The sequence below is a fragment of the Bombus huntii genome, chromosome 16, assembly GCF_024542735.1.
Source record: "Bombus huntii isolate Logan2020A chromosome 16, iyBomHunt1.1, whole genome shotgun sequence".
Lineage (NCBI taxonomy): Eukaryota > Metazoa > Arthropoda > Insecta > Hymenoptera > Apidae > Bombus > Bombus huntii.
Genome location: NC_066253.1, coordinates 722,588 through 740,591, shown reverse-complemented (window position 1 = coordinate 740,591; position 18,004 = coordinate 722,588). Strand labels below are relative to the sequence as shown.

The window sequence follows — 18,004 nt, the reverse complement described above, 5'->3', positions numbered from 1 at the left end:
AGAAACAACAGTTGCTGAAAAACAGTAGCAGCTTTTACCGTTTCAGAAATTCCCTTATAATCATCCATGTATTTCCTTTTCATTCTTTTTCTTCTTTCCATCCTTTTTTTTTCCATTTTCTTTCTTTTTTTTTCTTTAAATATTTGTTTCCTCCCCTCGAGAATTATCGATACAGAGAGTCGAGTGATTGTCGAGTTCAACTATACATTATAGTACTCGTTAAGATCTGGAGGCTTAATTAGAAAGGGGGAAGGGGTGGGGGGCTACTACACAAGTCTAACACGCTACATCGTGTGTACATTGTGTACGTATGTGTATGTTTATGCATGTATGCGTTTGCCTGTGTTTTTTTCATCATTATACGTGTCTCACGATTTTTTGTTTCTTTTTAAATCATTTTTTTTTTTATTATTTCTGTGTTTTCGTCCACTTAACAACTACCCTTAGATAATCCTAATGTTCTGTCTCGCGACTGAAGGCTCTCCTCCTAGTCGGTAAAGAAGATCGTCAATATTATTTTTCCCTATATATATTCTTTCTTCTCTTTTGTTTCTGTTTGTTGCTGTTCGAAATTCGATTCGATGGGGTCGTCGAGAAACTCTTTCGTGTTAATTAATTAGGCTTAGTTTTTCCAGCTTTCTCTTCCCAGCTCTCCTTTCGCATTTTTTTTTTTTCGTTTTTCTGTTTTTTTTTTTATATATCGCTTTTTTGGCAATCATATCGACGTCACAACGACTATAACGACCAGCTAACGACCGATAGAAGTCCGGCTTAATCGAGGCCCGTATGAGAGAAGCGACATTTCACATCGTCTCGTCACGGAGCCTCCTAATGTCTATTACAGCGGCCGTAGAAGAGAAAAGCGGACAAAAAGATCGCAGAATCACTCAACAGGCACACCAGAACGTCTATCATCCTGATCGATTTCTCATCGAGGCGCCGCTATGCCATGAATAACAAAAAAGAGAAACGACAACAACTTTGGAGCGATCCCAAAGTACAACGTTATTTTTCTACGAAAAAGCGCGAATTTTTTATTATAGATTTAACATTGATATGTCAGCGACTTTAGAAGAAATTGAAAATTTACAAAGAATAAGGAGTACGAGAAAATTCAGATACTTTTGAATCGATCGTCGACCACGTGTGTCTCTTTTCAGCTGATAGCGTTCCTCTTTGATTGAATTCGTGTAACAGCCATCGCGTATGGAGAAAAGCTTGCTCGAACATCGTGAGAAGCGTCCCTTCGCTATCTGTGTCTGTTCGTTGGAGATCCGAGCGAACAGCTGGCCCTGGTTCCCTTTTAGTTCTATCGTGAACGACGCCTAAGGCCCTGATTAGGCAAGCAAACTATCCTGAACTTTCAACGAGGATACGCACGTAAATTCCTTCGTACGCGTATTTCGGATATTCCCTGGATTCGTTCATTCGTTCCATTACATTCGCTCTGTCCCTTTCTCATATTTACTTTCGTTCGTTCTTTCTTTCGGTTTGTCGTGCTCAGATCTCATCGTGTCTCTAATATATATATATATTATATATATGTATATGTACCGCGTGTGTTACGACAGATTCGTAATAGATTAACTCTTCTCTGCTCAATTTATCCATTAAACCGTTAACGTCGATAATCCTAGTTCCTTATCAGTTATTAATAAAATATAGATTATTGGGATGCAGCTGCTGCGCACTTTTGGACACACTTGTTACATTGCGATATATCAAATATATATATATGTATCGTATAGGTTTCCATGTGTATTTGAACGTGTGGTTTGAGTACCGTTTGAACGTGTTTCAGAATACTTGAGTACCGTTTCAATGTTTTTGATCCGTATTTCAGGGTGTAAACCGTGTTTCAGGATGTTTGAACGTGCATGCACGGCGTGTATGCGTGCGATCGTTTGTCCGTGTTTCGTGTGACGGTGTTCGCGATCGGTGTGGGTATACATGCGTGCCTCTTCTTTAATTATTTATACTCCTAATAACCTCTGTAGGCTAAGCTTCGTCTACTGCGTGGCTCGAACCAGACCCCGAATTTCCTTGGTCCGAACAGGTTTTTCGTTTCAATGGATTTTTTCTTTGTGTGCTTAACGTTGGAAGTTTCGCTTCAAATTTTGAGCACCCTGCATCTCCTTCTTAATGACTAACTTGGCATTTCACATCCTCATTGCTGTTAACCTACTGGGTCTTTGGCGATGGATGTTCGACCATCGCTTTTGTCAAAGTTTGAAAATGTTTATGTTTAGACTTGTAAATAGCACCTAACATTTTCAATAATCACGTTGAGTTCGAAACATTTCAATTTGATTATAGGAACAAATTAATCGAACGGGCAGTTAGATTTTAGATTTATATTATCAGACTTCTGTCTATCTGTAAATTTCGTGAAACATACAATTTACAATTCGACTGCAACTTATTTGAACCTAAAAGGAGGTATGACTTTTATTAAAATTTTATACAACCTGTGCGATTCTATAATGATTGGATAAAGATATTCGATTTGTCAATGATGCTATGATAGATTAATCTGAAATAGTACACTAATATCATAATGTTATGTATTAATGGCACAGTAACAGTATACCGTAATAACAAAATATTATATTGATAATAGTATGCTATCTTAACAAATCCCACCGAATGATCAAATTTGTAATTTGTAACAGTACAAACAAAAACACTTGCATCTTTACCCTCTGAATAACTTTCCACGGAGATTATCAAATTCCACGATTAAAAAGTAGAAGAAGGAGAGCGCAGGGTGTACAGTTAGCCGGGATCTCTTCAACCATTACGCAACCGTTATCTAAACTTTCGTCCCGATCGAGATCTTCATCGAGATCTTCGTCTTATTTGGTCTCTTTCGTTTCTATCTCTCTGTTTCTCATTTTCTATTCATATAAAAATACGTCGTCTATATGAGGAAGTCGCGGGCGAACGCGCGTCGAATAATCTGTATACATAATATATTTGAACGACTCGCGTAGAAATTTCGCAAACGAGCTTTGTCAATTTCTTTCTTATCAATTCTCCACGATATTTTGTTTGAACTTGGTCTGAAGAAATTTCGGAGCCTGAATATTTGCGACACCATGTAGCGAGTGCTGGCTATCCCAACCCTCACCTCGGCCCCCCTCAACCCAGCTAGTGATAATACTCCATGTCTGAACCCTCTACAGGGTGTGTGTGTTCCTCAAGGAAATCAATTAACCCTTTCAAACCCCCGCAAACTATGTCAAACACAGAAGTATTCAAAATTGAACAAATGAAATATATTTTAAAACAAAATGTTCGGTCAATTTTGCAGGCTATTAAAAAGAAGAAAGACGAAATTGAGGAAAAGAGCTACACGACGTTGTGCTATATGATACGAACACCCTGTAGACACCCATAGAATTCATAACAACCTCTTAAAACTTTTACTACTGTCCTCTAAAACGGAAATCGAGCTTTCTTCCCCTCTGATTCCGGAGAAACCAGGCAAAAAAACGAGGAAATCATTGTCATTGCGTGCCTTCAACGTCCGAAAGAATCAATGAACGAGTTTTAACGATGATGGAGGAGTAGCATGTTTGGGTTTCACGCCGAAAGAGCTCGAACGTCGCCAGAGCGTGCTTCAAACATTGTCAAACGGGATCAAAATCCTTTAAACGAAGCAAGAAAACAGCAAAAATCCGAGAAAACATAATTCGAACTCGTTCAGCGTGGACCAACATGTATGAATGCATAGGTTTCTGTAAATGTGTACGTGTGTGAGCGTGTTTGAACGGGAATGTGTTCAGAAATTCCTCGAGAACGCTAGTAAAATGAACGGAGAATGCAGCGCCTGCGACGGAGCGTGTTTTTATTTGCTTTTTCACTTTTTTCTTTTTTTTTTTTTTGGAAAATTGCTCCGTCGCTGTAGCGACTCGTTTACACAGGCTTTTCAGGTACGCTTGCAGACATTGTGCTGGGAATACTATTGTGCGCCAGGCCCTCGATCGATCATTTCGCGCGGGAACATCCGGAGGACCGACAGTTTTGTGCGCTTGCGACTGGACCAGCCGCGAATCGATTGAAAGAGCCTGTTTTTCTTTGTTTATAGATTTTTAATACTTGAATGAAACGATAAACACATGCTAAAACTGCGAGGCAACTCAAGAGCGAAGCTGACGCTCAGATATTGAAAATTGCCAAGGAAGAACATACATGAAAAATTTTGTTAACCGAAAATTTGATTTTATTGAAATAAAAGATCGGTATATTGTAGAGAATTAATGTGGATTATTTCTCTGTAATTTTAAATAATAAAATATTTCATTCTAAATTAATGAATATCGAATTTACATTTGTGAATGAATAGTAGTAATTGGAATGATTGACTTTTCCATAATATTCTGTCAATTAATTAAAAATATTTACAAAATTGTATTCTTTTCGTATACTATACTGAATGCCGCCCAATTTTCTCTTATGTTACAAAAACTGAAGTTTCGTTATTAAAAGTTTAACACTACTACATACCACAAACAAAAATTTTTTTTGCAGTTCCCAGTAGTTTGTAGTAAAAATTCCGAACCAATAATCTATATCTACACTAAAACATAAGAAGACTATTACTAATTAATCCAATTATTATTATGTAGGATTTATTTAATTCTAAAGAAAGAAAATATGGAACTCCTAAATTTTAGACCCCTCCACAATAGTTTCCGTACCCTACTAAGTATTTCAAAAATATATCAATATATTTAAAATTACTTAAACCAACCCAAATAAAAATTTCAAACACTGTCCAAACTATATCATCGACGGTTTCCATATCTTACCAACCATTTCAAAAATATATTGATTCACCCCGAAACAGCAGATCCTTGAAATCAACCTAAATACAGCAAGCCACTTAAAACAATTAACAAACATCCTCCTGAACGTCAGCATCGAGTCGAATACCAGAAACAAGCCCGTTCTGAGGAAGCCAAGAATTAGAAAAAAGAAAAGAAGAAGATATGCCAACCAAACTGTCATAAAAACCTAAACTCTAGCATGTATTCGTGTACAGCCAGTGTGTCATCGACGCGAAACGAGTTCAGATGCGTCCAGGATAGGATCTATAAATGCAGTCGTCGGATTAAACAATGTAAATACATCAGAGATTCGAAAGACAGATCATAATAGATGCAAAGACTGGCCCCTTCGCTCATGCCGGCTACTCGCTACGTCTCTAACATGATTGGTCGAATTCTTTCCTCTCCACGAACCTCATCCAACGCCTTCCGATCACAATCGTTACATCTTTCAAGAAAGTTCATTATCAACTAGCTAGAGATTCTCTTCAAAGGCGTAGGATCGACGTTCGATCGTGAGAAACATCAGCTGGCTCGTCGAGAGACCCATCCCCTAGAGTCAACAGCTAGCCTACTTTGGCACAAACAACACTGCCCGGGCCGGCACTCGCTTTGTAATATATATTTTTTTTGTAGTTTTCTCGTTTTTTCATTATGCTTCGTCCGCCACACTCACTCCAGCCGCTTTTTGGATCAGTCACACTCGCGGAACAGGCTCTCTCACTCGCTCTCGTCAGCTAGTAACGTCACGTTCATCTCTCTTCTTGCACACACATACATACATGCACAAGCACGCACGCACGCACGCACGCACATAAACACACAATCTTTCTTTCTCTCTCTCTCTCTCTCGCTACCTTTCTACGGTTGATATATGTATATTAATAAGATTTAATTGACTCCAACAGAACCTCGGTTAGACAAAAATCGATAAGGCCCAGGAACGAGTTGCGACGTCCCTGGATCAAAGCCAAGATGGCGCTGTCCGTTTCAAACAGCCAGTGGCGTCGCAACCATTTTTCTCGTCCTGGCCCAACCTTTTATCACGACTCTACGACACTACTGATAATCTTCGCTTCTTGACACGAGGATTCGATCTCGCTAATATCGCGCGCCACTCTCTGATCTTCTCTTTTGTGTAGTGTATATTTGTGTATAATTTGTGTATATAAGTCGTGGCAAATTTCATCGTCAGGACTCATCGTTCTCTCTCCCCTTTCGAACCTCCCTCCTCGTGATACCTCTACGATATTAATTTGTTACGCTCTGCGGACTATAGGCTACTTAGGTGTGTACCATTATAGCGTTTCTATGTTTCTGTCTGTTCGTGTGCGTGTGTGTGTGTGTGTGTGTGTGTGTGTGTGTGGGTGAGTGAGTAGAAGTGTTTCTCTTATAATCTTATTATCTTACACGACACTAGCGCATCTTAACAACACAACAGACCAGCCCTACGAAAAAAGATGCCCCTCTCTCTGAGTGCTCTCTGGTCAGATCGGTTCGTCCTACGTCGCCTGCGGGCGCGTTTCTTGAAGAAAAAAAAAGGAATGCTCGGTGATCAGGAACTAATCGTCGACCGGACCTAAACACGAGCCTGAATCACGCGACGAGCTCGCTCTACTTATCGCTCTGTGACCTGTTTTCTTTTTTTTTTTTTTGTTCTTTTTCTTTATATATTTTTATCCCTTAAACGGAGTCAAAGAATCGCGATTCGTCGCGCGATGGAACCGCTCTCTGCCGGAGCAATCCCGAACCAGCGAAAATATACCAGCTCGCGAAACACATGCGCGTGCCTTTCTAATTAGCGATATGTTCAACGGTCCTTCATCCACCCTCGTCAATGATACTTAACGACGGCGCGTTTTGTCTCCTCCTCAGCCTTACTTATACGATTAAGAATCTACGCAATCCTAAGCACCTATCAGCTAAGAAAACCTGCATCTGAATGTCTCTGCGTTTTTCTGTGTTATCTATTTGTGTATTGTTCCTGTACGTGTATGTATGCGTATGTTTACGTGTCTTTATGTGTTTATACGTGTGATTAATACTTATTATATATAATATATATCGTGTGTTGAACATACAAATTATAAAAATACCACCTGCAACGACAGTGCGCGCCGCTCCGCCACGTGTTGGCAGTCGCGTCGCGAGCCAGCCGTCGTATTGTACATGCCCGAATCCAGCTCTCTCTGGATACTTTGAATACTGAAAGGGATTTTCTTTCTATTTTTTTTTAGAAAAGTCAGAACGAAACAAAAGGAGGATGGTGTGTCGTGTCTGGACCACGAGGACGGCGACACGTGGCGGAGGAGACATCGAGAAATAATCGTCCCCTGTCCCTAAATCGATCCGACAATAATCGGCTCGCGTGTTTGGATCGGCCCCGGGGCAGAGGGCACGAGTGTAGCACCTCGCGAAAGCTGCAAAGGGTCCCGTGACAATTAGCCTTAAACGACTAATCTGGCTTGGTACGCGCGCTACTTTCAAAGTCGACCTCCCTCGTTCTCGCTTCGATCGTGTACTCCATTTCCTTTATTTTTTTCTTTTTTTTTTTTTAGTTTTTAAATTTTCATTTGATCGGATCCTTCATCGACGAAGCTTTTTAGTTATTTTGTTTCAGCGCGTTCGAGACAGATTCTCGCGACGGTTAAAAGGTAGATGTGATATAATATTTATATATATATCTATATATATATATATAGAACGTAATTTTTTCTCTTCTGTCAGCACACATACACGCGAATTCAGCGTGCATGCGTGTGGTTATTTGCGGGTCATATAACGCGCGAGGCTCGCGGCCAGAGTGCATCACCCTTGTAAAATATATCATATATATATAGATTTATGTGTATATAGAATATACCTTAATGCTCGAAAAATTGTTCTTAACTCTGTACAAGAACCCAATCGGCCCTTTTTCTTACTTCTCACCGAGCCCCTACGTTTCCTTTTTTTCTTTTTCGTTAAAAACCTAGTCTCTCCCTCCTCCCTTCTTGAATAACATACACCTATCACGCAAAACACACGCTTCCTGTGTCTCTCCTCTCTCCTTTTCTCTCAATATAAGATCGATCCTGGCTTTCTCCTTATCTCTGGCCTCGTGAAAGCCAGCAGTGTATGATTACTTTCTTAATATTTTCTCTTTCAAACATAACCCTCCTTTTCGCTGTTTCGCAGCCCTAATCCTTTTTTTTTTCGTGTATTTAGTTTTTTATTTTGTATCTTTTGTATCTTTTTTTTTTTTTAATGTGTGTGTGTGTGTGTGTGTGTGTGTGTGTGTGTGTGTGTGTGTGTGTGTGTGTGTGTGTGTGTGTGTGTGTGTGTGTGTGTGTGTGAGCATGTATGGAGATAACAAATCGTGTCGATCTGTACGCTGTTCGGAAATAGTCTTAGAGACGGTCTGTCAAGAAAAATAGAAGTGCACCGCACACAATTGTTAGGTCGTGTTTTGTATATCTGCTTCGCAGAGGAAGCTTCATTCCTTCGGTTCCCAGGTAAGATCCAGAGGTTGGCCAGTCAATGGCTTCGCGGTAATGGGACCAGCGACTGACCACACACTCAGCGAGGATCATCATCATCGCTTGTTATCATCATCAGTCGTACACTGAGCCGGGTATCCAAAAGGGGACTAGGGCGTAGGGCTGGTACCACTGCCGGTTGCATATTTGTGATTCTTGTTAGATGTTGCTCTTGGAAAATGACACTCTCAGGTGGTTGGATTCGCTCAGCTGGTAGTTGTGCATTTTCTGGAAAAAAAAACGGAACAGTTTGGGTTAGCATGATTTTTAAATAAAATAGGTTAACACATTTAATACCGCATGGACTATCGGTGGTCCACGGTGGACTTTTCATTTAGACTATTGTAGTTTGTGTAAAAGAAAAATCGATCGTAAAATGCTTCAGAATATAATCAGTCGATGTATAACGGTCATATATTATGCAATTATAATACTACTCACGGTCCATACGATTTGAATGAAGAGTCAAAACGAAAATGGTTCGTTCACCATTTAACGTGTTAAGTAGGCCATTTGAAAAGACTCGTAAAGGTAATATCGAAGCTTCAGGTGATAATATTCTTAATATTCAACGTAATAATATTATCGACAAAGCTGAAGGTACTAGTAACGTCACATTTAACAATAAATAACTGGTTGGCTTCGATGAAGAAACACGTATGAAACACGTGGAAAATGACGAACAATTATTATTTTATAACGAGTTTTGAAGCATTGTAATTTCGCACAAACTTAACATAGATTTGTTATGTATAATTTCGCGCAATTGTATCAGAGGCGAACATCAGGCACCAGTGACTAAACTAATTACGCCACTGATGAATTTTCATCGAATAAACAATAATAAATGAGCTATACATTCACAAGCAACATCGGCAACATGAAACAAAACGAAAACTGCAAGTATATTCGAGCGAACTATTAAATTAATCAACTTTCGAGTTCTAGATTTTACATTTTAGAGTCCAATGGAAACGTTAGAGTAGAACGAAATTAAAAATTTCAAATATTAAATCCTCGACAACAATCTAAGCTTGTAGCGAATTTAAAAAAAGGCAATTAAAACTTACGATCAAAGCAGCTACGGCGTCGTCCATGCTGGGCATCTGTATGAGCGCCATTTTTCTGTCTTTTGGGAAGAACTTGAACGCCTTCACGGTGAAGCCATTTTTGGTGAACGCATCCCTGATCTCGTCTTCAGTCACAGTTGTACTAAACACATGCCAAAAATATTTCACTGTCTTATATAATATTACAATTATATTTATTAACATACGATACTATATATTGAATTATTTAATAGCGCATATTTATACGTAATATTCTAATATTTTATTATCAATTCTAGGTACATAATATTCTAGCTATCAAATATCGGAAGATTGAATTATCCAATATAGAAATATTAAAGAATCTGATTTAAAAAAATTAATTATGTAGTGTTATATTTCGTATCATACGTTATCTTTCAATTACAGAAAAACAAGGATGAATTTGGAAACAATTTACTTACGGAATATTCGATAAATGCAGAGTGGAGCTCGGTGGATAGATATTCTGATAGTTCTTAGAGCCCGGTTTCTTGAACCGATGAAGAGGACTATTGGTATAATCTTTCGTCAATCCAGCGTCTGGTTGGCCCTCCTTTGGTAACTGTACCGTCTGATGTTTGCTCAGCATTACCTTGATCTGCTTGCCAAATACTCGCAATTTGTCCATGTGTGTCAATGCTGTGATTTTAAACAAATTATCAATACATTTCTCACCGCTTCCATTTTAGTATAATCTCAAATTTCGTAAATTTTCGTTTTTAAGAAATTATACCAATCATTAAAGTATTCTCCATTTATAAATATTGAGATAAAAAAGATATCTTCGTTACAACAGTACGCGTACGTTTCATTTTTAATTTATAAACATCGTAATTCTTAATTTTCAACAGTTTAATAATTTTCGATACTACGTAAATTATTAAAGAAAAATTACCTAAGTGCGCCTGATGCGGTTCGGCCATTTGAATCAGTGCCGAGTCCTTCTTGTTGTAGAGAATCTTCACACGCTGAACATCCCCGTAAACGCCTACATGCACAACACGCAACACATCATTTTAATCAGTCCGATCTCGTTATCAAATTACGAGCGTCTAATCATTATCGAGTCGAAGACGAAACGGGACAATAATATAATAATAATCGGTAATAATAATCGATCGAGAACGGGGTACGATCGGACAAGATCTGGGACATGCAAATAGGCAACCGATTCAGCCACCGATTTTATTCAAAGCTTGTGCTAAATGTTTCTCATAAAATTTTATCTGTATGCAAGTTTGTCTTATCTTTTTACACAGAAGTTTTATAAAAATTCGAGTTCTACGGTAGTCTCGTATCAATCATAGTTCTATAGAAGTTTTATAAAAATTCTATAAAAATAAAATTTATAAATTTTTACTTTGAAGAACGAAACTCTTTCAGGCTGGGCTGTATTAAAAATTATATAAAATGGCTGAACCGTTTGGCCCGCGAGAAGTGAGCTCCTATGGAGATATTACGATAAAATAAGCGAAAGCTTATGTAATATTAAAAAAGGTGTCTGGAACTGATATTAATAAAATATTAATGAAACAATTTAGAAGAGATGCTTGGAAATAGAGAACGGTGAAAAAAACGGTGTTGCTGATGAGAATCGAACAATGATCATGGGGGTCGTGGTGGGTGGGCGGGGGTGAAAATATCGATGAATGAGATTGCGAATAAGAACAGTTATAGCGAATAAATAAAATAATAAAATAATAAATCAATAGAATTAAAGATCGGTAAGAGACGAATAAAAATAAATAAAATAATACCAAGAAAATTCACAGAGGTGAGTAAAATAATAAAAATAAAATTAAAATTAAAAAAAACAATAAAAGGAAAGAATAAAATAAAAATCATAAGTACACGTGACGAGGAGAGTGATATAATGATTTAAATTTTCCACAAAAATACTTTTTCTCAAAAGACCAGCAAAAAGATAAAAATGTCAGAAATTAACAAAATAATCATGACGTACGATCGATGATTATAGACTATATACATATATATTCTCTGTTCGTGTTCCCATGTATCACATATGTAAGAAAATTTTGTAAAAAAAAAAAAAAAACAAATAAATAAATGAACAAAGGAAAATATTGCTATTAATATTTAATTTTATTTGTTCACTCTCCAAAAATGCTCACAGTTACTACTGATCCATGTAAAAACACGTCTAAGGAATGTCACTGTGTAAAGTGTGTTTGTGTGTTGCGTATGTGTCAATGTGTTCCGCGAGTGTAAATACAATAATTAATAATGTAATATAATTAATAATATAAATGTGGAGACGTACCAAACAGGGTAAAGAGAGCGTCAGGCGTGACCATCTACACAGAGAACAGACAGAGTCCAGTCAGTAGTCAGCGAGTATAATAGGATTCAAATGTATAGTGTTGGCACGCGCACAAGTTTCGCTGGCCTCACGTGTATACGGGCCACTTTTGGACCTTACAGATCTTCCAGATCATTTACTGACTTTGAAGAATATACCTGACCAAATCGTGTCACTATGACGAATCTTTATAAAAACATAAAATCTCAAATGTAAATACAATTTGGAAAAATTGTAGAAATTTTACTTCAGAATTTTTGGAAAATTTTCTGAATTCTAATTTGAATTTTCATTGAAGTGGATTCTTATCGAATTCAAGTTTTGTCTAATTTGGATTTTTAGCGAATTTAATTACTACCGAAATCAATCTCCATTTCATTCAATTCTTATATACTTCGATTTTTATAAAATCCAGTTTTCAATTTACAATGGCATACATTTTTTCCAATTCAAACATATAATATAATTCTACAACTTTTATGTAATTATTTTCGGTACTTTCAGAAATGCAAACTTTTTATCAAAATAATTTTTAACTCCGTAGATCATCTTCTGGCAATTTAGAGAATAAAAAGTAAAAAAGATGAAATTCTTTCTATCTTCTGACTGAATTTCAAGGAGCATCCAAAAATTTCACGAATTAGAAGGGAAAGAAATTTTCTAAAAGAATCTCGGAATCACAGTGACCACAATTTGAATATATATATATAAAAAAAAAAAAGCAGATACAGAATGAAAGTCAGCGAAAGGGCTGGAATTTCTTTTTACAGTCGATTTTCCTGCGGTCGCAATCGAAAGAGGAGAGAACAGGAGAGAACAGAGAGAGACACAGAAAGACTTAGAGAAGCAGAGAAACAGCGGGACCTTCTCGTCAATATGAATCCCTCGCGGTTCTTATCGTTTCTCGATATAGTGATATCACGTGGGGTTAAAGAGAAAAAAAAACATTTAAAGGAAGAATATCGTAAAAATATGTATATGGATAGACCACACTATTGTCACAGAGGTCACACAGTTAAAAAAGCATGTCTTTCGAACTAATTCACGGAATAACGTGTTACATTATGTTACATATAGTTTTTTGTATTTTTTGAAAAAGTAATGTTTTTCACCTGTGTCACTTTTGAAACAAAAGGGCGATATGTATTCAATCATCCACAAAAGTTTTCGTGCACCCTGTAGCAAAGCTATTTTTATTCCAATAAAATACTAAAAAAAATTGCATTACAAATATCGTTGTAATATGTTATATTCTATCATTAATAAATGTTAAGAAATGCGAATAACAAGGAAAAATATTGGACGACGTTGTACTATGTTTTGTATAAATAAAAATTGCCTTTTTCAAGGTACAAAAAAGTTTGCGTGGTAGACTGTATTTTTATATAAAAGAGAGAGGATGATAGACATAGTAAAAAAAACACTTGATCGTTTGCTCGCCAGAGGGAAAAGACACTCGGTTTGGAAGCTTGTGCGCGCGGCGCAACGATAGTAGTACACATAGTTATAGTACAGTAGTGACAATAGTTGCAGCTGCGAAGTGTGACGTTGACATACAGTTTCTTTGTAAGGCGCCTTTTATTTCCACGAAATGAATTTAGATGTTGAGGGAACCATGATAAAATATAAATTCGAAACTTTGCAAAGTTAAAATTTCTAGATTAGTATTTTCAATGTAAAACTGTACTAAAACCTTCATTTCTCGTATTTATCTTAACATTTACGATTTCCGCATAATTTTCAGAAACAAAAGACGCCTCGCCGGAAATAACGTTGCGATTAACAACGCCACGAATTACTCAGGACAGAGGATGATAACGTTCGGAACGATATCTATATATGTATTTCGAAAATATGAGGGGTAGTGGGGGGTAAAAAGGTAAGATAAGAAGGGACGTGACGTAAAGAGGGCACATACGCATCGAGAACTCAATTTATTTTACTTGTCGAACCCAATACTCTATTCGAAGATTAACAAAAATTTATTTAGAAATAAAAACGATCGCTTATAAATGCAAAAATATATTCGATTACATTTGAAGATACATTCAGAAACGATCGACAAGGAAAATTCGAGTACAGGGATGGAGAAACTGCTAGAGTTGCCTACGTAGCACTACATTATAATTATATCGTTGTATTTAGGTAAATTTTTAGTAGATAAGTACATACCTAAGCCATTTTCGTGTACATAGGCAGACGCTGAGAGAAACGAAGAATGTAAAAAGAAAATGTCTTCTCTTTTAATCTCGATGTAATTAAAAATTGAATTTGAAAATCAATTTGAATTGAATTTTAAAAATCAAAAAATAAAATTTATTTTCACCATATCATTATATCTATTTAGCGTATTACTTGTATTAAAAGAATGAAATTGAGCAAAGGAAATATATTTCGAGCTTATTGAGAAAAGTTATAAAAAATAATTTACCAATGACTACAAATTGGTGTATCGTGGAATCACGTTATCAATTGCAATTCGTTTGTAGAGAAATCTAATGGTCCATTTCTCTCAGCGTTAAGTGAAAATCATCCTAAAAAGCGTACAGCACGTCGATCACAATTTGCGTATTTTATTAATGTTTATTTTGCTCAATGTGTGACAACGTTCTATACGCTTCAGCGGCGTTCCCTTGACAAGGCGCGAAGAAAAATTCTATCCCGTTAATTCAATGAAATTTCGTGAAAATGTAAGAAAAAAAGCAAAAGCAATAATAAAGATTCAGCAAAATCTTTTTTATTTATATTGGACGTGCCAATAATCGCTATTTAATTCTACACTTTAATCAAAATGATCATTAATTTATGTATATAACAAATTATGAATAATTTTCCCGATAAAATTAAAAGAATAAATATTCACACATTACAATATGAATAATAATATTAAATTATAAATCATGATTCTCTGCAATAGTATGAAAAGAAGGAATATTCACATACTTTAACGAGCTTGGCAATATTTTACGAGCAATACGAAATTAATCACCAATTAAAAGAAAAAAAAAGGAAACAAATTTTTGTTCCTTACGCTCCTTGATATCTTAATTCTTCCTATTGTAATTTTTCTTCGTGCCTCTTCTTGGATCTCTATGTCCTCGACCACGTCACAGAACAATTTCATCGAGTACCATGAAAAACCACTCACCTCTTCGTTGAGATTGCTGACGAGCAGGACCGCGGAAGTTTGCGCGTTTGTAGGAACGCGTACTCCAAGACCAGCTGCACCCAGAGGGAACCCACCTAAGCCAGCCAATCCGCCGGTAGGTGGGACCCCGTTGTATGGGCCCGCTAAGGGCGAGGGTAGACCGTGCATGGCCGCAAAGGGCGTGGGCAGCACACCCGGTGCCCCTGCAATGGACTCTACTTCAGGAAATTTACAAGCTATAGTTAGCATCGTTTCTCTAATTGGAATTTGTGGCGGTGGACCAATGGTGGGTGTACTAGCGGAAGAATCGACTTGGTGGTGAGGGAACTCGAGGTCACGAGAGACAGAATCGAATGGACCTATACCTGAGCTGACGAAATTACTCCAATACTTATGGATACTTTTTATGAATAAATTTGACTCGCCATGTTATAAGACTCGACTATCGAGGCTTGGAACAAATATAGAAATAGACGTAGATACAACAATTTTTTAAATCATTATTGTGGAATTTATCTCAAGTTTATTTCACGTACAAACATGTGCCTTTCGAGAAATTTGTCTGTTTGGTAAATTCGGGAAATTTGAGTACGAATAATGGAGTATTGTATTGAAAGAACACAAAACATCTTGCTTTCGTTTGATACCAAGCCACAAATGACAATTTAGGGAAAATTTGAATAATTTTAATTTGTATTCAGTGTGTTATTACGCAAGATATAGGATGCACAGAGCAAAATTAAAATATCCCGAAAGTAAATGAAAAATAGTAAACGCTGGAGTCTGTCAGTTTTTTGAAATTTCACGTGCCAAGTCGATTCTTTCGTCAAACGAAAATTTTTTTTTATGTATTTGTGGGACTCTGTGGGATGAGATATAGGGAATCCTTCGATTTCGCAAGTTTTCAACGTTGAAGACTGTTTAAATTTTTAAATAATTCGAAATTGTTCAAATCGAAGGATTACCTGTACTTCTCTCATAATAAAATAGAATTTCAACAAGAAGCAAATTCAGGAGGTAAAACTACGTTAGTTGATACAACATTAACAAAATTCTTTAGGCATCTCAACGCGATCTGACAAAGAAGCTCTTAAATCTGAAACCTTCCTAGGTACTTTCATATAACTTACATCAGACTGCACAATTTAGAAACTTAGCGAACAATCCCTTTAAACTTCAACAATTTCGCACCTTCACTGTCTTTTAACGCTCAAAATCTTTTAACTCAACTATTTAAATCCTCATAGTATCATCTGCATAGTATTTCTAATAAAAATCTTCCAACACACTTCAAATTCCAATCGCCTCTATAGTGCAAAAAGAAACAAATTATTACAAGTTTCAAAACGAACCCTCGTTTATACTACTATGATGAAAAAATGAATCCAATAAAATCCAAGAAGAAATACAATGAAACAACAAAACAATTGAGAATGTAGGAACAGGAGGAAAGATCGATGATAGGTAATCGTCAGGCTGTATCGATCAGCAGTGGCGTTGCAGCGTAATTAATTAATTTACCCCAGGAAATAATACTATCTAACCGCGTGCAATTCGATCCCCCACGGAAATGAAACTGAAAACGAGCGGCAAATTGGAAACGGACCGATCGACTCGATATAACAATTTATCATAAACCGCGGGCGAGACACGCTATTAATATAATTAATTCTAATGGACTGGACCGTTCTGGGTACACGGAACTAATTGATCGATCGATTTTTATGGGTTCCCTTGACGATCGATGTCGTGTGACAACTTTATTAGAGCACTGGGTGTACATAGGGATGCATAACATGTAATGCGTTATTGGTTTTTTTATGGTTATCGATTGTTTTCGATTTTCGAATTTTGATAACGTCGTTTCAAGGTATTTAATTTCTATATTCTCTAACGTTCGAACTTGTCAAAATTTAAGATTCCAAATTTCATGACCCCGGACATTCAAAAAAGTAACAGTAAAAATAATCTAATGTACTAATACTTTATATAACTAGTTTTATCTCCTGAATATTAAATTAATTATAATAGAAATCAAACATAAAAAATACTTAATAATTAATTTCATTTCAAAGAAATAAAGAAAACAAAAATAATAGAAAAGCTGTATCAAAAGATGTCATGAATTAAAAGCAAACTGTTAAAAATAACAATATCAAAAAAAAAAAAAAATAAAACAAATTGAAATTTAAATAAAGCAACTTATTTTACCACTTTGTTTTTATTTTTCTACGAAATTCCGAATTATTCCAAGCAGCGTATCCATGAACTATCTTTCTTACTATTTTCATAAAAATTCTATAAAAATTCACGGTTCTCACCGGGTATTCTTGCACGGGGCTGCGATCCAGCGCCCATTAACAACTGTGGAAGAAGCTCGCCGCCCAAAGCAAGAGAAGCCGCGTCCAAATTCGCGTCACCAGTTGGCAGAGAAGGATTGGTATAATCTCTCGACTTGTCATTGTTATACTTCACGTTCAAGTTCTGCATCTTGCTATAGTCGATGCGCAACGTGCAACAGGAATTATAGATGTTCTGACCCTCCAGCGACTGAAACAGAAATGAATAATAAAAATGTTAGCTGGAATATTAGATCTTATGAAAGGTGTGTGGAATCGACTAATGAGACTACCAATATATGCAATCGTCAGTGTATTTAAAACAGATCTTGTCGCGAAACGGTATCTATACAGTCGTTTAGTCACAATTTATACTGACTCGTTTGCGATCACGTTCGCTTATTTATAATCGTCAGGAGAAAGTCGAAAGACACAAATTCGTCTTGTTTTACGGTTACGTGTAGCGGCAGCATTGTTTTGCCTGGAGTATATAACTTCTTACAATACCTGTGACCTAACGGCCTTGATACTCCGAAGCAAAACAACAACATGATTTGAAGCAAATTCTAATTCTTGTGCCGCTACATCACCCCCCTACCATTGATAACGTTTTATTGCCTTTGCAGAGAAAGTCCCCGTGTGTAATTTTTTGTGATGCCTACCCGAAACCTGCCTGTTATATACAGCTATGGTCAGCATTTAGGCCCCTGAGTATCTCATATTGAATTTAATTTTTTACAATTTCTCATTTATAGT

The 18,004-nt window shown here is 36.6% G+C and overlaps 1 protein-coding gene across 17 annotated transcripts in view; it reads right to left on the bottom strand.

Moving 5' to 3' along the window:
* Positions 1 to 8,089: 8,089 nt before the first annotated feature.
* Positions 8,090 to 18,004, bottom strand: part of LOC126874833 (polypyrimidine tract-binding protein 2) — a 419,953-nt gene continuing 410,038 nt past the window's right edge. For 15 of the 17 annotated variants that reach the window (XM_050637314.1, XM_050637319.1, XM_050637315.1 and 12 more), the window contains 7 exons: positions 17,231 to 17,459; positions 14,910 to 15,127; positions 11,723 to 11,756; positions 10,337 to 10,429; positions 9,864 to 10,080; positions 9,421 to 9,562; positions 8,090 to 8,578 (listed from right to left, as the gene is read on the bottom strand). In XM_050637314.1, the coding sequence (XP_050493271.1) occupies positions 8,510 to 8,578; positions 9,421 to 9,562; positions 9,864 to 10,080; positions 10,337 to 10,429; positions 11,723 to 11,756; positions 14,910 to 15,127; positions 17,231 to 17,459 (1,002 nt within the window). In that variant the 3' untranslated portion in view covers positions 8,090 to 8,509. The remainder of the gene's footprint in view (positions 8,579 to 9,420; positions 9,563 to 9,863; positions 10,081 to 10,336; positions 10,430 to 11,722; positions 11,757 to 14,909; positions 15,128 to 17,230; positions 17,460 to 18,004) is intronic. The other 2 variants (XM_050637308.1, XM_050637307.1) reach the window with 2 other exon arrangements.